Source organism: Eretmochelys imbricata, chromosome 10 (genome assembly GCF_965152235.1).
Source record: "Eretmochelys imbricata isolate rEreImb1 chromosome 10, rEreImb1.hap1, whole genome shotgun sequence".
NCBI lineage: Eukaryota > Metazoa > Chordata > Testudines > Cheloniidae > Eretmochelys > Eretmochelys imbricata.
The window spans coordinates 85,378,794-85,404,146 of NC_135581.1; the positions used below are offsets into that span (position 1 = coordinate 85,378,794).

General features: G+C 42.9%; 1 protein-coding gene across 1 annotated transcript in view; it reads left to right on the top strand.

Moving 5' to 3' along the window:
* IQGAP1 (IQ motif containing GTPase activating protein 1) overlaps positions 1-23,108 on the top strand; it is a 183,118-nt gene extending 160,010 nt beyond the window's left edge. The window contains exons 33-38 of the mRNA XM_077829238.1: positions 1,669-1,756; positions 2,758-2,970; positions 4,035-4,201; positions 5,537-5,659; positions 8,459-8,567; positions 20,338-23,108. Coding sequence (XP_077685364.1) covers positions 1,669-1,756; positions 2,758-2,970; positions 4,035-4,201; positions 5,537-5,659; positions 8,459-8,567; positions 20,338-20,451 — 814 coding nt within the window. The 3' untranslated portion in view covers positions 20,452-23,108. The remainder of the gene's footprint in view (positions 1-1,668; positions 1,757-2,757; positions 2,971-4,034; positions 4,202-5,536; positions 5,660-8,458; positions 8,568-20,337) is intronic.
* Positions 23,109-25,353: the final 2,245 nt, after the last annotated feature.

The following is a 25,353-nucleotide window of genomic DNA, read 5'->3' on the forward strand; positions in this document are numbered from 1 at the left end:
ACAACCACACCCAAAGTTTTTATCCAGGTGGTCTCTCAGTTTCATCTATCAGGAGGTAGCCATGTTACTCTGTATCCACAAAAATAACAAGGAGTCCGGTGACACCTTAAAGACTAACAGATTTATTTGAGCATAAGCTTTATTTGAGCATAAGCTTTTGCACAGCCAAGAAGTGAGGTTTTTACCCACGAAAGCTTATGCTTAAATAAATCTTAGTCTTTAAGGTGCCACCGGACTCCTTGTTGTTCCAGTTTCATCTTAATCAGGCAGTGTATTTACCTGTGTTTTGTCCCTAAGCTGCATTCCTCTCCGGAGGAACAGTACCTCCACCATCTGGATGTCAGGTGAGGTCTAGCCTTTTATCTGTACAGGACTAGACTAGTCCTGCGTCACCTCACCTGTTGGTGTCACATGCAGACCGCATGAATGGGCATGCAGTCTTGGCACAGACTATGTCCAGATGGCTAACATCCTGTATCAAGACTGCATATGAAATAGCTTCAGTTGTACCTACTCAGCAGACATGGGCTCACTCCATGAGGGCACAAGAGACATCGATAACATTCCTCAGTGACGTTTCCATACTGGACATTTGCAAGGTGGCCATGTGGTCATCCATACATACTGTAAAACCCTATGTACCCATTGTGCCCTCTGCCAGTTGGCCCAGAGCGGTCACTGGGTCACACATACTATCCCTGAAGCCCTAAGGCCTTCCATGTAGCTCCTTGCGCTTGCTGCAATCTCTGCATACTATACTCTAGTTCAGTTGCAGTCAGCCTTCTCACACCCCGTGGTGGTGAGATTTCTCAAGGGACTTGAGCATGCATGCCCCCGGTTAGAGACCCGTCTCCTACTTGTGACCTCACCATCATTCTTTTACAGCTTACGGAACCCCCATTTGAACCTCCTTCAGAATGCTCCTTATATCATCTCACTATCAAGACAGCCTTTTTAGTAGCCACTATATCGTCCCAGAGAGTCAGCATGATCCAAGCTTTCATGGGTAGACTGCTGTATACACCTTTCCATAAAGAGAAAGTGGTAATGAAACCACATCCTAAATTCATTCCAAGGGTAGTGTTGGAATTCCATTTGTACCAGTCAGTCTCCCAAAACCACATTCCTTTTTGGGAGAAGAGAAATTCCATTCTCTAGATGTTTCAATGTTCAATGGGACAAACCTTTTAGACCCTCTCTCCCCGCCTCTTTGTAGCCATGCTAGTTAGCTCTAAAGGTGAGGCAATTTCTTCTCAGTGATCGCAAAGTGGATTTCTCAGTGTGCCTCCAACTGTTACCAATTAGTGACAAGTCCTATCCTATAAATTTCAGGGCACACGCCACCAGAGCTCAGGCAACATCTTTGGCCTGCTTGAGAAACCTACCGATTTCTGAGATATGTAAGGCAGCCACTTGGAGTAACCCAGTGGCCTTTCATAAACCATTATGCACTTGATGTAGCAGCCAGAGCAATTGGAGAAGTGAGGCATGAGTATTGACAATATAAGGACTGTTGACTGGTTTACAAATGGCCTGATGTGGATCTGGTATGAATATGACTGGCCTAATATAAATCAGTGACAGCTTTGTTCTCTTTTCAGAGCAGGAATAGGATTTTGTTTTGTTTTAATGTTGTTTTGTTTCCTACTTGCCTTGGTTTCTTTTCAGTACAAAACGCTTAATTGTAGATGTAATCCGCTTCCAGCCAGGGGAGACACTGACTGAAATCCTGGAAACTCCAGCCACCCATGAGCAGGTATGGAAAAGTAGTTTGGCTCCACTCCTTAGGATACTGGATTCTTTTAAATCTAGATGTATGTGGGTACAGGTACATATGAAAGCCTAAATTCTGGGATTGTAATATATGTGGCAATTTAGGTGTGGCATATCAATGTTTCAGACGTGTATGTAAAATAGTGATGGGGATATATGGTGTATTTAATTTTTACTCTTATGATGACTGGATTGTTGGAAGCCATATATATAGGGGAATGATGTAAGAAGCAGATTTCAGATAGGCCAGTGCTGGTACTAGGGTGTGAATGAGTCTACTAGGTATTGTTTAGTTCAACAACTAATTACTGTATTCAGTGCAGGAATCACTGAGTAAAATTTTGTGGCTTGTGTTATGTTGGAGATTAGACTATGTGATCATGGTTTTCCCTTATAGCTAAGAATATGATTCTGTCACGGAGGTCACGGATTCCATGACTTTCCAGGACCTCTGTGATGACTTCTGGGACAGGGCTGGAGCAGCTTTTCAGCCCCAGGGCTGTCAGAATAGCTGACTTGCGGCCAGTCTCAGGGCTGCAGAGCAGCAGTCACTGAAACAGCTGACCAGTGGTCAGCCCTGGGGCCAGGGCCGCTGAAACAGCTGATGGGCAGCCAGCCTCAGGGCCGCAGAGCCCCGGGGCTGCCGGAACAGCTGACTAACTAGCGGACAGCCTCAAGGCTGTCAGAACATCAGCTACTGGAACAGTGGCTGGGATTGAATCAGTCCCCCTGGGGCAGGAGCAGCAGCGGTCAGCTCCTGCTGCTGGAGCAGGTGCAAGCCCTGGCAATGCTCTCTTTGTCCCCGTCCTTCCCTCCCAGGGTATTTTTAGTAAAAGTTAGGAACAGGTTATGGTCTTCCCTGAGTTTTTGTTTACTGCCCATGCCCTGACCCTGACTTTTACTAAAAATACCCCTGACAGAATCTTAACCTTACATATAGCCTTAAAATCTATCCACCCAACTTGTAATTCTCTTCTCTCCTAGGAAGCAGAGCATCAGAGAGCTATGCAGAGACGGGCTATTCGTGATGCCAAAACCCCTGACAAGATGAAAAAATCTAAATCTGTAAAGGAGGATGGCAACTTGAATCTTCAAGAAAAGAAGGAGAAAATCAAGACAGGCTTGAAGAAGTTGACAGAACTGGGAACCGTAAACCCAAAGAATAGATACCAGGAGCTAATCAATGATATTGCCAAGGTATTCTGACAGGAAGTCTCTGGTGGTTCGTTGGGTGTTTCAAATTATGGCCTCGTCATTTGTCACTCTTATTGAAGTTCCAATAGTGCATATGGCAGGAATTTTCCAAGGTATTAAAGTAGTAGTGAAAGCTGTCTCTCAGAGAGATGGGTAACACATGCTCTGCTAATCTCCAGCCCTTCATATACATGCAGGAATTCACTTTTCTCATAAACACTTTGTTGATGATGGGACCTCACTGACTGTGAGGAAGAGTGAATTTATTTTTGGGGGGGGAAATTCCTGAGAATCATTCAGTAAGTGTAATATTAATTTTCCTCTTTTTAACTTCAGACCCTAGTGCATGGACTTGCCCTCTTTGTTCCCTCCATTTTAAAGTTAAATTAAGTTATTCTAAAATTATTTCTTTTTAAATTGACATATTCTAAAATAATTTCTTTACAAAGATTACTCTTGTAAAGAAACCTTATTTTACATGTAAGTACAAAATAAACGTTCCTAATACTCTTGCAAAGGCATCCTCAGTAAACAATCCTCAGTAGAGGAGAAAGGGAGAAATTAAAAAAACATAGCTGCTGTCACGTTTCATCCATTCTTACATTGATGACCGTTATCTAACGTCAAGTATTTACCAAAATTAATACATCAGAGCGGTATACAAATACATAAATAAAATAAGTTGTTTCCTTCAGAGATCAGGTAAGAATAAAACCTTAAGTGATGCCTAATTATCCAAAATAATAATGGAAGCTAATCTGGAAACTAGACATTTTCATTTGTTCATAATAATCAAAATAACATTTATTTCTAAAAATAAAAGATTAGTAAGGGAAGAAATGAAAAATTGTGCAGGACATTTCAGGAAAACTGTAAGGACATTTGATTTCTGTCTATAAGTATAAATTTGGTTAGAAAGTCTGTGAAAGGGCTAATTTAATGTCTGTATTAAACTTGGAAATGTGTGTTCCAAATGGACTCTCTTAATATTGTACACTGGCTTAATAAAGGGAGCACCCAGCAATGACTCAGTGGTAAAGCTTCACACATCTGCCATCCTTATCTAGGACATCCGGAACCAGCGCAGATACCGTCAGAGGAGAAAGGCAGAGTTGGTGAAGCTGCAGCAGACTTACAGTGCACTGAACTCCAAAGCCACCTTTTATGAGGAACAGGTGGATTATTATAAAAGCTATATCAAAACCTGCTTGGATAACTTGGCCAGCAAGGGCAAGTGAGTACCTCAGAGCAGCACTGGGTTTTTGGGAAAGGAATGCATAGACTACAGCTGAGAAGAGTGATGGTAGGAAGGTCTGGGATGGAGGAGAGTAGCTGGGTCATGTAAGAGGGCAAAAGGTATAGAAGGGAGGGAGGGAAATGGCTAGGTGACAGCAGGTAGACTGAGGAGATGGAGGAAGATGGTTGGGTCTTAAAAGGAGGACTTGGAAGAATGTAACTTTTGTGATGCACGGTGGGTGGGGATCCCCAGGAATGTAAAGTACAGGAACACATGACAAAGTGGGTTGTTCTCTCTACTTCAAACATTTATACCAGATTCATAGATTCCAAGGCCAGAAGGAACCATTATGTAATTTGACCTTCTGTGTAGTCCAGGCTGTAGAACATCCCCAAAATAATTCCTAGAGCAGATCTTTTTTTAAAAAAAAATCAATCTTGATTTAAAAATTGTCAGTGATGACGAATCCACCACCTGAAAATTCCAATGGTTAATTACTCTCACCGTTAAAAGTTTACAACTTATTTCCATTCTGAATTTGTCTAGCTTCAACTTGCAGCCTTATGGAATTTGGTCTTTCTGTTACTTTGTGCTCCCCCTATCTGTTTGTTGTATCCTTGTGTTGTCTCTTATCTTATACATAGGTTGTAAGTGGTCAGGGCAAGAACTCTTTTTATTATGCTTGTACAGTGCCCAGCTCACTGGGGCAGGAGCCTCTAAGCATCCGTTCACTGCCACTTGCTCCTGTCAGGCCTCTGAGATGAACTGGCAGTATCTTGTGGTTTATCCTCTGATAGTTCAGGTAATTCATAATTTTGGGTTCCTTCTGCACACTTTACTGCTTCTGGGTCCCCAGAGAGCAATGAACAGAAATAGTTCTTTCCAAATTTTTAACAGTGAGGTTGAGTAATCATTGGAACAGCTTGCCAAAGAATGTGGTAAATTACTGTCCCTTGAAATGTTTAAATTAAAATTGGATATCTTTCTGAAAGAGTTGCTGTTTTTCAACCATAAAGTATTGGGGTTGCTACAGAAATTACTGGGTGAGGTTCTGCAGCCTCTGTTGTGCAAGAGGTCAGAGTAGATTGTAATGGGTGCAGTATATATACATGTGCACATGCCCACACGTATATAAATAGACTATAAACACATGGTCTCTGCCTTAAATACCTTAAAATGTGTGAATATTCTGTATTTATAACAACTATTTGTGAGACAATACCAGTTTATTACTCATTTCCTGCCATTCACCGAGATCAGATCAAATTCTGTCATTGTTTGAAATCACTCTTATTGTCTCATTCAGCTAATTTCAGTATTTGTTTTTGTCAGAGTCTCTAAGAAGCCACGGGAGATGAAAGGCAAAAAGAGTAAAAAGATTTCTCTGAAATATACAGCAGCCCGACTTCATGAGAAGGGAGTCCTGTTGGAGATTGAAGACCTGCAAGTAAACCAGTGAGTTTTAACCTTTAGGCCTAAGGTCCAAAGATCTTTTCCCTAGCTGTGAATAGGGAAACAAGTGTTCCTAATTCCGTCATCTCCTGCTTGTTAAACACTTTTTCCAGGGCTTCAGTGTAGAGCAGTGGTTCTCTGCCTACAGGCTGCTTGCAGCCCAATCAGCACACAGCTGCGACCCATGTGACATCCTCAGAGCCAGGTTATGGATGCAACCCCTGTAACACATAGAACGCTGCACGTGAGGCTCACAATGGTAAATAGGTTGAGAATCACTGGTGTAGAGCAACAAAATTCCATCTCTCAGCCAGTGAGTAGTTTCTGGGTTCCATCAGTCACCAAAACTGTTCTGTAGAGACTAGTCTGAAATAATGACAAACTGATGTCTGGTTGAGCTCCTGGAGCTGTGTAGTGTTTGTAGATTCATAGATTTTTAAGGCTGAAAGACCAATATGATCATATAGTCTGTCCTCCTGCATAGCACAGGTCAAAGAGTCAGCAATTTTTGCATCAAGCCCATCACTTTTGGTTGAGCAAGAGCATGTCTTTTAGAAAGACATCCTTTAAAGACTTCCAAGTGATGGAGAATCCATCTCATCCCCAGTAAAGTTTTTCCAATGAGTAATTACTGCATTGTTAAAAACTGTCACTTTATATCTAGTCTGAATTTGTCTATCTTCACCTTCCAATCATTGGGACTCATTATGCCTTTTTCTGATAAATTAAAGAACTGTCCACTGTCAGTCTTCTTACATCCCCATATGTTCAATTTTATGGTATCCGTACTGCATGTTGTCAGTATATGCCAGAGTATCCTATTCATCAGTACAGTGCAATTCTTACTACTTTCACATGGAACCAATATGGGATCCAGCAGGTATGTAGACCATATTATGTTTTTATTACAATTGAAAAGTTTCTAATGTTGCTGTGCTATGTGTGATCTGTCCATAGTCCCATTAGGTGCATACAGAGTCAGAGTAAATGTTTTCTGAAACTTTCATTCCAAATGTCCTAACTTTCATGTATTTTGATTTCTTTTAAAACTGCAGCTTTTCTAATATGGGGTTTTAATGGATATTTCCAATCTTAACTCTAACATAAAGATTTTTTTTTCTGGGAAATGAAAGCAAAATTGGACAATACGCCAGAAAATATGCGGAATGGAACCAACCCTTCACTGACTGGTGTTGGGGAAAGAACAGATTAGATAACCTAATCTGTTTTTTTCCATTTCTCAGTTCTATGAAAAACAGCAACCAAGATTGTCCGATAAGATTTTTTTTTTTTTTTTTGGGGGGGGGGGGGAATTCCCCCTCATGGTCCTCCACCTCTCCCCTCAACCCCCAGAGCCATCTATCTGCATCTACCACAATCAGACTACAAAACCTTCCTCATCAAAGTTGGGTTAGGGTCAAACAGGGCCTATGTCCCCCAAAATTTCATGGCTTCCCAGAAAAACACCACCTTCTTAGTCACCTAAATACACTATTGGCTTACAGAGCTCACCCCTGAGCCCTTAATAATTCTCAAAATGTAACTGTAAACAGAGAATGATCTTTAAGTGGGTCTGTTTCTAGTGGGGTCTCGGGGATCATTTTGTGGTCCTATGCTATTTAACGTTTTTATCAGTGACCTGGAAGAAAACAAAATCATCACTGATATAGTTTGCAGATGACACAAATATTGGGAGAGTGGTAAACAATGAAGAGGACAGGTCACAGATTTAAAGTGATCCAGATCACTTGGTAAGCTGGGCATAAGCAAACAGTATGTGTTTTAATACAGCTGAATGTTAAATTAAGAAAAAAATGTAGGCCATACTTACAGAACGGGGGGCATGATCCTGGGAATCAGTGACTCTAAAAAAGACTTGGGGTCATGACGAATAATCAGCTGAGCATGAGCTCCCAGTGCAACACAGTGGTCCAAAGAGCAATGCAACCCTTAGATGCATAAACAGGATAAATCTCAAGTAGGAGTAAAGAGGTTATGTTACCTCTGTATTTGGCACTGGTGCAACCACTGCTAGAATACTGTGTCTAGTTCCGGAGTCCACAGTTCAAGAAAAAGATTGCTAAATTGGAGAGGGTCCAGAGAAGAGATATGAGAATAGTTAAAGGATTGGAAAATATGCCTTATATAGTGACAGACTCAAGAAGATCAATCTATTTAGCTTAACAAAGGGAAGGTTAAAAGGTGACTTGAGCTCAGCCTGTAAGTACCTACATCAGGAATAAATATTTGACAGTAGGCTCTTTGGTCCAGCTGTCTAAGGTAAGACAAGATCCAAGGGTGTAAGCTGAAGCTAGACAAGTTCAGACTAGAAATAAAGTGTAAATTTTTCGTAGTGAGGGTAGTTAACCATTGAAACGGTTTACCAAGGATTGTGGTGGATTCTCCATCACTGGCAATTTTTAAATCCAGATTGGATGTTTTTCCAAAAGATCTACTTTAGTTCAGAAAGGAATTATTTCAAGGATGTTATATGGCCTGTGTTATGCAGGAGGTCAAACCAGATGATTCCAATGACCCCTTCTGGCCTTAGAATCTAAGAGGCTTCCTCTCAATGAGGCAGCCTACCTCACCTCAGCAGGAAGCTGGTTTGCCAAGAGTTGTACGCTGTACCGCTGCCTACTGCTCTGCGTTTGTCTCTCCCTCTCTATTGAGTTTGAGATTCCTTATTCACACTACTTGTATTGCAAGGATCACTGTGTTAATGTTGTCCTCTACTACCCCTTCTTCATTAGAAATTGTATGTTAAATAATAAATTTATTTTTATTTGCCAACCTTCATAGGTTTAAAAATGTGATATTTGAAATCAACCCAACAGAGGAAGTAGGAGACTTTGAGGTCAAAGCAAAATTCATGGGCGTTCAGATGGAAACATTCATGTTACATTATCAGGTAAGGACCCTCCTATTTAATGCTGAAAACCTGTGATGTACAACCTATGTAGACTGCCTTTGGCCACCAAAATCTTTCATGTAGACTTCTCATAGTCACTTTCTGTTAAGCTAAGATTTCATAAATAAATATTTGTATTCATTATGCTTCAGAGAGAATGAACAGAACAGATAATCTTCAAGTGATCCATCCCCTGTTGCCGGCAAAACTGAGGCTAGGGACACCATTGATGGACCTTGTGACGGGTTGGACCCCCCTTTTGGGTGGGATCCCATTGAGCCTACCCGTCCTACTAGCCTGGGTTTCCCTTACTCTGTGCTGCTATGACAGGCTCTCAAGCCTCTTTTCAGCACACACACAGGCAGGGATACACCCAGCTGTAGAATCATACAGAGTCTGCAATTAGCTGTCTGTGGGAGGACTCAGCTAGGGGAATGCCCAGCTCTCCCATGCACACACCCTCTGGAGTGTAAACCCAAAATTATATTGTCTTGCACTGTACAGAGAACTATATAGCATGCTCATAAAAATCGCCCCCTCCCTCAATGTGGCGGGAGATATGTACAGCTCCTTTCCACACCAGGGAATGTATGAATTGCACAATCTGGGTTTTGGAATAAACAAAAAATAAGTTTATTAACTACAAAAGGTAAATTGTAAGTGATTATAAGGGATAGCAAACAGAACAAAGCAGATTACTGAGCAGATAAAACAAAACACGCAACCTAAGCTTAATTCACTAAAGAAACACATTACAAAAAGAAAAGGAGTACTAGTGGCACCTTAGAGACTAACCAGTTTATTTGAGCATAAGCTTTCGTCTCACAAAAGCTTATGCTCAAATAAATTGGTTAGTCTCTAAGGTGCCACTAGTACTCCTTTTCTTTTCTCGAATACAGACTAACACGGCTGCTACTCTGAAACATTACAAATAGTAATTTCTCACCCTAAATGTTGTTTTAGGCAGGTTGCAGAGTTTTTGCAGCTTAGATTTCCAGTTATTTCTTTTCACAGACTATACTCCTGTCTCAGCCTGGACTCAGCCCTTGCCTTTCCCCAGCTTCGCTCCTTTGTTTCTTCAGGTGCTTTAAGGAGTCCTCCTTCTTGAGCTGGGAGGCAATGGAGAAGAGCCAGATTAACTCCCTTCCCAGCCTTAAATAGGATTTACATAAGGCGGGAATCCTTTGTTTCCATTGGAAAAGTACCAGCAGTGTCCAAGGTGGTATTCTGTACCAGGTGACATTATCACATGACCTTGCAGTGTTAAAGCCACCATGAGATAAAGTTTATTTGTAACGTCCACAGGAAGGACCTCCAGGAAGATGAGAGATCAGCATCTTCAAAGACCCATTCTGTTGTCTTTCCTAATGGCCCATTCAGGCTGAATGCATACTGTCCGGTGGGCATTCCCCAAGTACACACACAGTTGTAATTGTTAGATTGTCAATATTCCTAACTTCAGATACAGAGCTGACACATGCATACAAATAGGATAACCACATTCAGCAAATCATAATCTTTCCAATGATACCTCACATGACCCATCTCGCATAAAACATGTCTTATTTATGCCATATTCATATTACAACAATATTTTTATGAAGAATATGAGTGTGGCATCACAAACCTATCCTCCATGAATTTAAATAGTTCTTTTTTTAACCCTGTTACAGTCTTGGCCTTCACAACATCCTCTGGCAAAGAGTTGCACAGGTTTATTATGCACTGTGTGACGAAATACTTCCTTTTGTTTGTTTTAAACCTGCTGCCTGTTAATTTCACTTGGTGATCCCTAGTTCTTGTGTTCTGAGAAGGAGTAAATAACATGTCCTTATTTACTTTCTCCACACCTGTCATGATTTTATAGACCTCTATTATATCCCACCATAGTTGTCTCTTTTCCAAGCTCAAAAGTCCCAGTCTTGTTAATCTCTCCTCATATGGAAGCCGTTCCATACCCCTAATAATTTTTGTTGACCTTTTCTGAATCTTTTCTAATGCCAATATATCTTTTTTGAGACAGGGTGACCACATCTGCACACAGTATTCAGGATGTGGGCGTACCATGGATTTATATAGAGGCAATATGATATTTTCTGTCTTATTATCTATCCCTTTCCTAATGATTCCTAACATTCTGTTAGCAAGAATGTCCACACCAGCGCTAAGTCAGCAGGAGACGCTCTCCTGAGTTCATAGCTTCCACATCCCACTGAGGTGGAATAATTATGCCGATGGGAGAGCACTCTTCCGTCAGCATAGCGCATCTTCACCAGATGCGCTGATGCAGGTGCACCTATGTATCGTGGTAGTGTAGACTAGCCCTCAAATTACGGCTCATGGAGTTGGCCCTTCAACCCCTGGAATCCCAGTGGGAGCTCTTGCCGCAACCCTCTACTTCGAAGGGAGATGAGCCCAGAGAGATGAGCCACTCACACAAGGCCTCTAAGAAAAGGTCTGTGAGTCCGTGTAGCGAGCCCAGATCAAGCCAAAAACAATCTCCGGCTCCATCAGTATCATCAGTACTGATGGCAATGAAGGCGTCTAAAACTGGTACCCAGGGCGTGCACAGTACCAAACTGACAGGGCAAGTCAGACTACCCAAAGACCCGAAGGGCACACGCAAAGAAACACCAGTACCACAGGGGCATGAAAAACATAGAAGATCCACTCCAGGGAAGGCTCTCAGTATGGACATCTGCACCGGTACCAATTCTGGTGCACCTGGCACCAACAGACCTCGCGGCCAGATCCGCATGTCTGACTCATTCAGTGCAAGCCTCTGAGCACCGACAACCACTGCCAGTACTGACGTCATCTGCACTGCTAGATTTCCCGTGCGTGACAGATCTTTCGGTATCCAACACACCAGACTCGCCCCTTCTCAGTACTGGGGCACTGGTACCAAGTTCATCCAGAGCCCGAGACTGGAATTTCTCTTTTCCCACCTGCCTCCCAATTCTATCATTGTGGACACAGTTAACTCTAACGGCCACCAGCACCAGTTCAGATCCACCCCTTATGACCGGGACTGGATATGTTTGGATCTGTTCAGCAGGAAAGCATTTTCATAAGCCACCCTCCAGTTCTGCGTAGCAAACTACCAAGTCTTGTTGGCAAAATATGACTACCAAAATTGCATGAAACTCGGTTCCTTTATTAAGCAACTGCCTGATTCTCACAAGGAACAATTCAAAGCAGTAGTCAACAAGGGCTAACTGGTGGCAAAGACGTCCCTCCAAATTGCATCTAGCATAGATGACATGGCAGCATGCTTGATTTCCACGGCCATTGTGATGAGACGGGCTTCATGGCTTCACTTAGCTGTCTTCCTTAAAGAGATCAAAACTATGGTGGAAGACCTTCCTTTTGAAGGAACAAAGTTATTTGCTGAGAAGACTGATGCATTGATTCACACATTGAAAGAATCTAGGGCAACTCTTTGGTCCCTTGGGATCTATTCTCCTGCCTACAAAAGAAAGAACAGCCTTCAGCCACCATTTAAGCCCTGCTCATCACAATACACATCTCAGTACTCGTCACAGAGATCTTATGGGACGCAGAGGAAGAAGCCTACGTTCCCCAGGCAAAAGTACTGGGGATATCAATCAACTTTCTTTCAGCCCTCCACTTTGAAACGGCAATTTTGACGGGTTCATAGAATCATAGAATCATAGAATATCAGGGTTGGAAGGGACCCCTGAAGGTCATCTAGTCCAACCCCCTGCTCGAAGCAGGACCAATTCCCAGTTAAATCATCCCAGCCAGGGCTTTGTCAAGCCTGACCTTAAAAACTTCCAAGGAAGGAGATTCCACCACCTCCCTAGGCAACGCATTCCAGTGTTTCACCACCCTCTTAGTGAAAAAGTTTTTCCTAATATCCAATCTAAACCTCCCCCACTGCAACTTGAGGCCATTACTCCTCGTTCTGTCATCTGCTACCATTGAGAACAGTCTAGAGCCATCCTCTTTGGAACCCCCTTTCAGGTAGTTGAAAGCAGCTATCAAATCCCCCCTCATTCTTCTCTTCTGCAGGCTAAACAATCCCAGCTCCCTCAGCCTCTCCTCATAAGTCATGTGTTCTAGACCCCTAATCATTTTTGTTGCCCTTCGCTGGACTCTCTCCAATTTATCCACATCCTTCTTGTAGTGTGGGGCCCAAAACTGGACACAGTACTCCAGATGAGGCCTCACCAATGTCGAATAGAGGGGGACGATCACGTCCCTCGATCTGCTCGCTATGCCCCTACTTATACATCCCAAAATGCCATTGGCCTTCTTGGCAACAAGGGCACACTGCTGACTCATATCCAGCTTCTCGTCCACTGTCACCCCTAGGTCCTTTTCCGCAGAACTGCTGCCTAGCCATTCGGTCCCTAGTCTGTAGCGGTGCATTGGATTCTTCCGTCCTAAGTGCAGGACCCTGCACTTATCCTTATTGAACCTCATCAGATTTCTTTTGGCCCAATCCTCCAATTTGTCTAGGTCCTTCTGTATCCTATCCCTCCCCTCCAGCGTATCTACCACTCCTCCCAGTTTAGTATCATCCACAAATTTGCTGAGAGTGCAATCCACACCATCCTCCAGATAATTTATGAAGATATTGAACAAAACCGGCCCCAGGACCGACCCCTGGGGCACTCCACTTGACACCGGCTGCCAACTAGACATGGAGCCATTGATCACTACCCGTTGAGCCCGACAATCTAGCCAGCTTTCTACCCACCCTATAGTGCATTCATCCAGCCCATACTTCCTTAACTTGCTGACAAGAATACTGTGGGAGACCGTGTCAAAAGCTTTGCTAAAGTCAAGAAACAATACATCCACTGCTTTCCCTTCATCCACAGAACCAGTAATCTCATGATAAAAGGCGATTAGATTAGTCAGGCATGACCTTCCCTTGGTGAATCCATGCTGGCTGTTCCTGATCACTTTCCTCTCATGCAAGTACTTCAAGATTGATTCTTTGAGGACCTGCTCCATGATTTTTCCAGGGACTGAGGTGAGGCTGACTGGCCTGTAGTTCCCAGGATCCTCCTTCTTCCCTTTTTTAAAGATTGGCACTACATTAGCCTTTTTCCAGTCATCCGGGACTTCCCCGGTTCGCCACGAGTTTTCAAAGATAATGGCCAATGGCTCTGCAATCACAGCCGCCAATTCCTTCAGCACTCTCGGATGCAACTCGTCCGGCCCCATGGACTTGTGCACGTCCAGCTTTTCTAAATAGTCCCTAACCACCTCTATCTCCACAGAGGGCTGGCCATCTCTTCCCCATTTTGTGATGCCCAGCGTAGCAGTCTGGGAGCTGACCTTGTTAGTGAAAACAGAGGCAAAAAAAGCATTGAGTACATTAGCTTTTTCCACATCCTCTGTCACTAGGTTGCCTCCCTCATTCAGTAAGGGGCCCACACTTTCCTTGGCTTTCTTCTTGTTGCCAACATACCTGAAGAAACCCTTCTTGTTACTCTTGACATCTCTCGCTAGCTGCAGCTCCAGGTGCGATTTGGCCCTCCTGATTTCATTCCTACATGCCCGAGCAATATTTCTATACTCTTCCCTGGTCATATGTCCAACCTTCCACTTCTTGTAAGCTTCTTTTTTATGTTTAAGATCCGCTAGGATTTCACCATTAAGCCAAGCTGGTCGCCTGCCATATTTACTATTCTTTCGACTCATCGGGATGGTTTGTCCCTGTAACCTCAACAGGGATTCCTTGAAATACAGCCAGCTCTCCTGGACTCCTTTCCCCTTCAAGTTAGTCCCCCAGGGGATCCTGGCCATCCGTTCCCTGAGGGAGTCGAAGTCTGCTTTCCTGAAGTCCAGGGTCCGTATCCTGCTGCTTACCTTTCTTCCCTGCGTCAGGATCCTGAACTCAACCAACTCATGGTCACTGCCTCCCAGATTCCCATCCACTTTTGCTTCCCCCACTAATTCTACCCGGTTTGTGAGCAGCAGGTCAAGAAAAGCGCCCCCCCTAGTTGGCTCCTCTAGCACTTGCACCAGGAAATTGTCCCCTACGCTTTCCAAAAACTTCCTGGATTGTCTATGCACCGCAGTATTGCTTCCCCAGCAGATATCAGGAAAATTAAAGTCACCCATGAGAATCAGGGCATGCGATCTAGTAGCTTCCGTGAGCTGCCGGAAGAAAGCCTCATCTACCTCATCCCCCTGGTCCGGTGGTCTATAGCAGACTCCCACCACTACATCACTCTTGTTGCACACACTTCTAAACTTAATCCAGAGACACTCAGGTTTTTCTACAGTTTCGTACCGGAGCTCTGAGCAGTCATACTGCTCCCTTACATACAGTGCTACTCCCCCACCTTTTCTGCCCTGCCTGTCCTTCCTGAACAGTTTATAACCATCCATGACAGTACTCCAGTCATGTGAGTTATCCCACCAAGTCTCTGTGATTCCAATCACATCATAGTTCCTTGACATCACCAGGACCTCCAGTTCTCCCTGCTTGTTTCCAAGGCTTTGTGCATTCGTATATAAGCACTTGAGATAACCTGTTGATCGCCCCTCATTCCCAGTATGAGGCAGGAGCCCTCCCCTCACAGACATTTCTGCCTGTGCTTCCTCCCGGTATCCCTCTTTCCCACTTACCTCAGGGCTTTGGTCTCCTTCCCCCGGTGAACCTAGTTTAAAGCCCTCCTCACTAGGTTAGCCAGCCTGCTGGCAAAGATGCTCTTCCCTCTCTTCGTAAGATGGAGCCCGTCTCTGCCCAGCACGCCTCCTTCATGGAACACCATCCCATGGTCAAAGAATCCAAAGCCTTCTCTCCGACACCACCTGCGTAGCCATTCGTTGACTTCCACGATTCGACGATCCCTACCCAGGCCTTTTCCTTCCACGGGGAGGATGGACGAGAACACCACTTGCGCCTCAAACTCCTTTATCCTTCTTCAAAGGCTTCTACTCTCGCTACTTTGTAATTCCAAAGAAGAAGGGAGGTTGGAGTCCCATGCTGGGTTGGTCAAGGTGCCTGTAGAACATTCTCACCATCTCATGCTGTAAAACCTCACCTATCCCTTCGGCAACCATCTTACCCCTTTCCACAGCACGTGGGAACAGATAACCTCCAACAAGTGGGTGCTGGAGATCATTTGGGATGGTTATGCCATCCATTTCTCCTCCCTCCCAAACACCCTTCCCCATCCCTCTTCAGGGACCTTTCTCACGAGAGTCTATGTCAGGAGGTAAACAGTCTCCCCAGCATACAAGCCGTAAAGCCTGTGTCCATACATCTAAGAGGCAAAGGCTTCTACTCTCGCTACTTTGTAATTCCAAAGAAGAAGGGAGGTTGGAGTCCCATGCTGGACCTGAGAGCGCTCAACAGATATATCAAAGTGCAGAAGTTCAAGGTGGTCACTCTATCAGTGATTTTTCCAGCACTAAAGAAAGGAAATTGATTCTCGGCCCTCAACCTCCAAGATACATATTTCCACATTTCCATCATACCAAGTCAGAGACATTACCTGAGATTCACACTAGGCCAAGACCACTGCCAGTGCAGAGTACTCCCCTTCGGCCCCCAGGGTATTTTCCAAGTAGTGACAGGCCACTTACGGTTTCAGAGTGTCATGATTTATCCTTACCTGGACAACTGCCTTCTCAGGGCATATTCTTTCACCAAAGCCCAGACTACACTGAATCTGTTCCAAAATCTGGGCCTACAAATCAACACACAAAAATCAACATCAACACCTGTGTAAAGACTAGAATTCAGACACACTCCTCCCAAGTCACAGATTCCTCAGTCTTTCAACACTGGTAGAGACAATTCAATCCAGCCCCCAGATTTCAGCCAGACACCACCTCCAGCTTCTAGAGCACATGGTCATGGGCACATCGGTCCTAGCTTGTGCCAAACTATTCATGAGATGCTTCCAAGCCTAGTTCAATTCATTTTACAGGCCAAACAGAGACAGCATAGACAAATTATTATTGATACCCACCAAGGTCAAGGAATCCTTAGATTGGTGGAAAGACCCAATGAATGTATGTACCGCAGTCCCATTTGTTCAGCCTCCCCCATTGTTACCCCTGAGTGCCAATGTATAGGATGGGGTGCGCATCTCAACGGTCTGCACATACCTTTGCAGAACATTATTGCATCCTCAGGGAGGGACTCGGCTGCAGAGCCCGATTTGGTGCCACAGAGCTATCCTCTATAATGGATTTGACTCCAAAGCCCCAGCCTCCTAGTGGTGGGTACTGCTTGGGAATTACCTACAGTGAAGCACCCATTGGGACACTACTCGAAGAAGAAAAAAGAATGTGCTTACCTTGTGCAGTAACAATGGTTCTTCAAGATGTGTCCCTCTATTGGTGCTCCATGACCCACTCTCCTCCCTTCTACTTCGGAGTTCTAGTAATTGACTCTGCAGTAGAGAAAGAACTGAGGAGGGATTTCCCATGCATATTGGCTAGCCTCGTGGCAGGTGAGGAGCAGTGCATGCATGGGTGGGATGGTTTGCTATCAGAATTCTCCGATCAGCAGTGCAGGGATGCAGACACACCTACAGTGAAGCACCCATAGGGGGACACATCTCGAAGAACCATAGTTACTACACAAGGTGAGTAATTTCTTCTTGTTTTCACTTGAACCTAAGGACAAAATTTAGGATTAATTAATTTACAATGTTCTGATCTGTGTTTAGTCAAGGAAAAGTCTTACATTTCTGTAATACCTGCCATGTGACAGCTATCTGGATTTATATAAGAGCACTGAAATGTGTGCATAATTTCTAGGAAATACTGATTTGCAAATAGATCATTGTTATAAAAATAGTCCTTCAATAACTGACCATATGGATCCTCACGCTTTAGCCTAAACTCACAATCTTCTAGTGGTCTTCAGTGGTCTCAGTTGCCCTTCATTTACTTTTGACCATAAAAGTTGCAGTGAGTTTGGAGCTCATTCAGTGTCCTCAATATTTCCCTCATCAATTATTGGTTTTTCATTTTTCTTCCCCTTTTGTGTGTCGTCTTGTGCGTTTAGTTAGTCAGCTTTTTTATTTTAATTGATGTTGATGCCAGTGCAGGCAGCCTGCAGGTCCCACTCCTCATGAGCAGCTTTGTTTTTCCTGAACATCAGTCCTAGGATGCAGTTTCTCTTAGTGTCTTTTGGCCCAACAGACAGCATAACTGGGGCAACGGAGAACTCCAGCTTTATGAACTATGCTTCATGCGATGCTGTGATACCCATTGCAGCCTCTCATTTTTGGGTGCCTCTGGGAGAAGGTCAGAATTAGTGTGAGTTCACTCTTCAAAGAAAAGAACAGCTATTTCAAACCCCTACTAGCAGGGGAGGCTTCGTCAGGCCCAGTCACCTGAGTCTAGTACCGTTAGCATTGAGAGACACTGTGGCTCTGACTTGACAGGGTGGTTTTATGACCAACATGATGAACAGCGTCAAGGTCATTCGTCTCATCTGATCAACTGAGTTGGATACCAATCATCCACCATTGTCAGTGTTGAGGGGTGTCTTGATTTCAAAGACCTAATCACTGTAAGTGACTTTAGGTCCAGCAAAAGTGGCACTGAAGTTCCCAATGTCACCTGAGCCAATGAGGAACATTAAGTTATATGTCATGAGCGCCTCGGAGCTGAGCCTTTCTGAGTGGTCTTGGGACTCTCTGTTGATTTCCCTTGCCTCTGGGCTGGAGAAAGATGGAGAAACAACATTGTAGTCTCCTTGCTCCCATTCAACCTCAGTGAAGGTGAGGAAGTATAGTACTGTGTCACAGGGTGGCTGGCTGGCTCCTGTGACTGAAGTAGGTCCAGCTCCAGTGCCATAGGAGATGGTCCCAGTTAAAGGGGTGGTGTCAAATTTGTAAAAGGTGAGCTGAGGAGCAATTTTGTTTACTTTGCTTAAAGTTTGGGCAATAAGCCTGCCTAAGGGAGACTGAGAGTGTGACAGCTTGTCTTTAGCAAGCTCTGCCTCATCACTAGGGCCCTACCAAATTCATTGTCGTGAAAAACGTATCATGGGCCATGAAATCTGGTCTTCATACTATACAGATTTCATGGGTGAGACCAGCGTTTCTCAAAATGGACTGTGAATTTGGTAGGGCCCTACTTATCACACACTATCAGTCGCCCAGAAAATCTTCAATACTGAGAGAGACTGGCACAGGGGGATGCCTTAGTGTCTATCCATTCAGTATCTACCTCCTCAGAGCTATCTGACACTGGGAAGGTGTCATTGTAGCAGTCTTGCCTCCATTGATAATGAAACTGGTTCAGTCTTCTTCATTTGATACTAGCTGGGAGCTTTTCCTGTTGTTCTGCTTTAAATTTCAGTGCCTAAGTCACCTCAGTGGGAGCTGTGGCTGCTTAACTTCTTTGAAAATCAGGCCATATATTTTATGGCTGTGAAATATGATTAAATGATGGGAGGAAGGACTCTATCTAAGGGTTATGGAGATTGTATGGTAATCACATGAACGAAGAGCCTGGAAATGACTGTTTAGATTTGGATTGTTGTGGTCTTTTTAGATATTTGAAACAGAGGTGAGAGCTAAAGAGAGTTTTCGTTTAAATTTTCCTATTAATACAAAAAATCATAAAACTAATATAATCAGAACTAAAACAACAAGGAGTCCTTGTGGCACCTTAGAGACTAACAAATTTGTTTGGGCATAAGCTTTCATGGGCTAGAATCCACTTTATCAGATGCATGGAGTGGAAAATACAGTAGCGTACACACACACTCACTCTCACTCTCTCTCTCTCCCCCCCCCCCCAATGAAAAGATGGGAATTGCCTTACCAAGTGCGGGGGTCAGTCTAACGGGGCAATTCAATTAACAGTAGAATACCAAGGGAGGAAAAATCACTTTTGTAGTGGTAATGAGGGTGGCCCATTTCAAACAGTTGACAAGAAGGTGTGAGTAACAGTAGGGGGAAATTAGTATGGTAAAATTAGTTTTTGTAATGACCCATCCACTCCCAGTCTCTATTCAGGCCTAATTCGATGGTGTCCAGTTTGCAAATTAATTCCAGTTCTGCAGTTTCACGTAAGAGTCTGTTTTTGAAGTTTTTTTGTTGAAGAATTGCCACTTCTAAGTTTGTTATTGAGTGACCAAGGAGATTGAAGTGTTCTCTGACTGGTTTTTGAATGTTATAATTCCTGATGTCAAGATTTGTGTCCATTTATTCTTTTGCATAGACTGTCCAGTTTGGCCAATGTACATGGCAGAGGGGCATTGCTGGCACATGATGGCATATATCACATTGGTAGATGTGCAGGTGAACGAGCCCCTGATGATCTGGCTGATGTGGTTAGGTCCTATGATGGTGTCCCTTGAATAGATATGAGGACAGGGTTGGTACCGGGGTTTGTTGCAGGGTTTGGTTCCTGGGTTAGTGTTTTTGTTGTATGGTGCGTAGTTGCTGGTGAGTATTTGCTTCAGGTTGGGGGGCTGTCTGTAAGCGAGGGCTGGCCTGTTTCCCAAGGTCTGTGAGAGGAAGGGATCGTCCTTCAGGATAGGTTGTAGATCCTTGACTCCTTGTTGTTTTTGCTGATACAGACTAACATGGCTACCACTCTGAAAATAATCCGAACTGTCTATTAATAGAATATTTTTCATACTTTCCAGGTCGAATCAATGGGTCTTTAAGGTATATGCTTATATGTCATAGACTCTCACTAGATATTAATTCTTCAGAAACCTTCTTTGCACTAGTGTCTTGTAACTTATCCCTTTCCCATTCAGCCTCTATGGATTTCTCACTAATCAACATGTTCTCTTTGACAGGATCTTTTGCAGCTGCAGTATGAAGGTGTTGCTGTCATGAAGTTGTTTGACAGAGCAAAAGTCAACGTCAACCTCCTGATCTTTCTTCTGAACAAGAAGTTCTATGGGAAATAATTGCCATCTCCCAGAGGAGCTATGAAAACGGAGATTAATGGAAAAACTGCATCTTTGTTTCTTAATGTCCCCTTTCCCCTGTCAGAACCAAGGACACCTATATATTGATGTACCTCCCTCTGCCCAAACTACAAGTATATTACTTCATGGCGAAGGACTAGACTGTCAGTGAATTAATAATCCTGACTGAGTCCACAGGGACTCTATCTGTCTTACTGCTATGATCTTATTTTCTATGACTTTTCAGATTCCTTGAGAAACATTTAGTTTAGATGTTTTCCATGTACTATTACAATGGCATTGGGGATTAAACAGTTGTTAGAATATATTTTGGGTTTCTGGGTGTGTTCTTTGCATAAACGTTTGGATGGTGGGGCTTGAATTCTTGTTACTTGTTGTAGAAGAAGAAAGCTAGCACTGCAGAGCAACCAGGTCTGCCTCTGTATCTAGAAGCAGAACAGGATTTCAGATCATGTTTAGACTCCCTCTCTAAAATTCTAAGAAAACACAATAGGACATCAACTTAGAGAAATATTTGCTCTGTGCCATAGCATGGAGAAATTGGAAAATTTTTAACCAGCTGATTCTGTCCATAGCAGTGTCCATTACCGAAGGCTCACTACCAGGATGACTGAACTGTTTATAGATTTGATTTGAAAGACCTAAACTTGAGTTATATTTTAGCATGTTATTCGATGTACGTATGTAGCTCTGTCCCCAAGCAATGGGGAGAAGAAAAGATTTTGTCACAGAACTGAGTCAAATTAAAAGTGGTCAATGGCCAGCTTGCGGTGGTGGTGACTATTAGCTGCATGGGACTATGCAGCAGAGTCCTAGATGGCTTTCAGTGACGTAAGTGATGCTGAATTATTACTATACATACATTATTGTAGCCATGTAGAAGATCTTTAATGATCCAATTTTTTTTTCAATATTTGTTTCTCTTAAAGACCCCTTACTAATATACAGATTGTCCCGGTAGTAGAGGAAATGAGGAATGTGTGTGCTAATGCCTAAAGATGAAAAGCGGCCTTTTATTGGGGGTGGAGGAGAGAGATTTTTGAATCAGTTGAGAAAAGTTTATTTTACAGTTTCGCTTCAGAAGCCTTTAGAACATTACAGAAAAACTTTCGAAGTTAGCTTAGTGCTTCACATATCTGTAACTGATGCCATTAAACATTATGATCTACCTGCAGACTTGCCAAAGGGAATTTACTCTGCCTTAAATAGTCTGAGCTGTTAAATTATTTACATTTTACCAAATGTACCTGAGCAAATGACTCCCCGTTTCCTTTACTACTTAGATATTCACTCATTATTATGGTGGTGCCTGTTATATTGCTATACCTTACAGAAATGCAAAACGACCATTATGAACCCTGATATTCACTAACTTACTTTTAGCCTGAAACAAACTTTTGTTGCCCAAGTTATCTGCTCCAGACAAAAATGTCTTTTTTTTTTTTAATAATTTTAAAATCTGTTTGACTGTTTTATGTTCCCAGAGTACAGGATAGAATAAAGTCTCTCTGTTCTTAGAGACACACACATACGCCGTATGTTTATTTCAAATAATTTAGTTTTATAATTTAATCATAGTCTGCCATTTTAGTGTTTTTTAAATGAAACCAGTTACTAATGTTTGAAAACTCTCTGCCTGCCTTGGGAGTCAGTTGTTTCCCATAGTCTTTTTAAGAGGCTAATCCTATGTGGCTCTACCTTGTAACAATCCCTGTCATGCAAACAGTAACAAACTGATTTTATCTTGGTCCATGCAGGATTAGCATAATAAAAAGAACAATGACGCAACTTTCCTTTTGGATGTAAAACTGACCACAGCCAGGAAGTTCCAAATAGGGGAAATTCTGCTGTCAGAGCGGAGAACCTCAAAATAGGAATTCTATGCCCCATCCCAAAATAGCATCAGGACAGGGACAGGATAAAAGTCTTGACTTGCATCTACCTGTCTCTTTTCAATGTGAGTTCCCACTGCTGTTTAACTGAAGGATTTTAAATCTAACTATCGTTTTTTAGTTAGGGATAGTGACAATAGGACATTCTCAAGTTATTCTTCAGGGGAATAAAACAGCACCCTGACATGTTCAACAAAAGGGATTAAATTTTCTCCATTTAAAAAGGGCTACAGTCCCAGAAGTCTGCATGGCTGCCTCCTCACCGTAACCCAGTCTAAATTCAAGAAATAGCTAATGAGACTAATAGTTAGTGAGGCTGTTCTAATAAACTATCATAATACCTATGAGGAGAAGATATTTGGAATATTTATAAGAACAGCCAATACCTATTTCAAAACAGTTTTGGTGCAAATTGACAAGACAACTAGGTAGTAAAAGAGTGAACCCATTTTATGGGAACAGGTGTGCCAATTTTAGTTAAATAACAGTGTGTAACTTTGGTAGGAGTTTTTAAAGAATGGAGACACTGGCAGAAAGATCCAGTTTCAGCACTGAAATTTTGTAATTTGTTACTTTATTTATTGGTGTCCTAGCTTTCCCTTTTCTCTTCCCTCTCCCCTCCTGCACAATCATTTTATTTATCTTGGGCTTAAATTCCTTTCAAATAACTAGATGGCTTAGCCTATTGTTTGCACATAAAATGTCTTTGTATTTCTCATCTAAATAAAAGATCATTTGTTCACATCTCAGTGTTTGAATCTGTTTGAGACCAGCTTTAATTTGTGTGTCAATTTGTTAAACCCAGCACTTTGCTTTTTAGTGAAAACTTCTAATCACAGGACCACAACAGCATATACACATACAGACATTTTCTGCATTTCTCAGATGTCAGTCACTTAGGAACAAGACTATCATCTCACCCCATTATAATGTGTCTGAATCAGAAGCTGAGAGGCATGTGCAGGTCTGTTTCCTAGTTACACTGCATTTCATGCACTCCAATTTAAAAAGTGCTATCAAACTCAGTTTCCATCATTTCCATAGGAAAGGCAGAACCACAGTCTTTAGGTTCCTAGGGAATCCATGGCTTCAGAGCTACTTTGGAACCAGCAACTCTGGAACTTCTCAACCCAGCAGTCTTCTCAGTCTGCCATCCAGGCTCAGTCACAGAGCCCCTGTGTGCCTGGCTGAACTCCAAATAATCAGGATATTTAAACTTCACTGACTGGACAATCCCCAGTGCAAATGCTGACCCTAGCCAATTCCCCAAGTATTTAGAGAGCGTTTTCTGGGTACATGTTAAGATTAGCCAACCTAACTGGGGATGCAGTGGTCACAGGCACCTTATAAAATGGGTGTGCTGTGCCCTTTGAGGTTACAAGAAATATCTAATGCAAAGGTGTTAAGATGTTTCAATTAACTTATATTTTACTGTTATAGCACTAAATGACAGAATTTTGATTTGCAGTTGTAGTTGGAAAAGAGCCTGAGACATAAGCCCTTGTATCAGAGGCCTGGTATGAGGCATGAGGCCTGGGCTAAAGTAGTTGTCAAAGCTTTACTGATATAAACCAAAGACAAGCTGTGAGCAACAGGAAGGACCTGCTCACAGAATCTGGCAAGAACAGGGCTGATATTGTAGAAACACACATTCCTAAGAAGTGCTTGGCACAGAGTACTCACTTAAACACATCCCGATACCAAGGATGGTACAAAAACATCCCCCAAGGATAACAGGAACATACTGACTCCTCCTAAAAGATGATGTCAGAATGACAGTATGTAATAAAGAAATTTTGATCGAACCAACATGTACAAGGTGATGGGTATTAAGTAGCCATGTCGGGATGCAATAACTAATTATGGCAGAGGGGCAGTACATAATTTGTTTGTATCAGGGTATAAAGATGTATTTCAGAGGGAGTGTCTTTGTCTAGCCTAGGGAGGAGTGGAAAGTCCTCCCATTCACTGAGTTGGTCCATTGTTACGGGCAAAAACGTATTAGTGGTCCGGTAGAGTCTGCAGGATACTAGTACCGTGTTTCATTGACAATAGACCTGGCCTGGTGTGTACATTGACAGATCTTGTGGTCATTGAGTGATTCATTCAAGGTCTGCTGTGCCAGCTGTCTGCGCAGAGCTGGAGGAGAACACACCCATGCAGTTGAACATCTAACCACGCTGGTGACCCACGACCACTGATCTGGTAAGTAAGTGAGCTATCTTCTCTAGGCATCGCAAACTAATAAGACACAAAAAACACAAGCTAGGGAACTTTCTTATCCTCACAGAGGTTGATGAAATTTGGACATGGTGTATTGCCAGCAAGGGGGACCCATACAAAGTTTAAAAAGAAAGTGTGGAAAAATTAATTGGAATATGTAAAGCAAGGGCAGAAACTGAAGCCTTGAAAAACAATAACAAATAACCCTAACCCTAACAATAACAAATAAAAAATGTATAATAATGCAATTAAGGGCCATGGCAGTAAAATGGCTTAAATAACATGCCACAATACTGGCCAGGCACGTTATGGAAAAAAACGGAAGTAGAAGAGGTAACCCAGGCTTTGGAAGACATATCCAAGACTGTTGAGCACTGGAAAGCCCAAGGTCTTCTAGCTGGGCAGCAGGCACTCCAGACACATGGTATGCTCAAAGAGAGAAAGCAGGTGAATAAAAAATTGGAAATAGCTGTGGAAAACCTGCTAAAAGAAAGATGTGCCATCCCCTGCTACCCAACAACAGACCTCAAGTGCTTTTATAATACCTGAAGGATGGGGACAGAAATGGAAACAGGTGGCCCTAACCAAATTAAAAGATGGAATATGGGATAATTGTGATGGATGCTACACTGGGGACATGTGGAATGACTCAGGTTGGCCACCATCCAATGGCCCGTGGTCAGAGGCTACTGCACCGAAAGTGGATTGAAATTATTAAATGAGATTGAAGATACAACTCAAAAAATTAGAAAACCGCTTGAAAGGG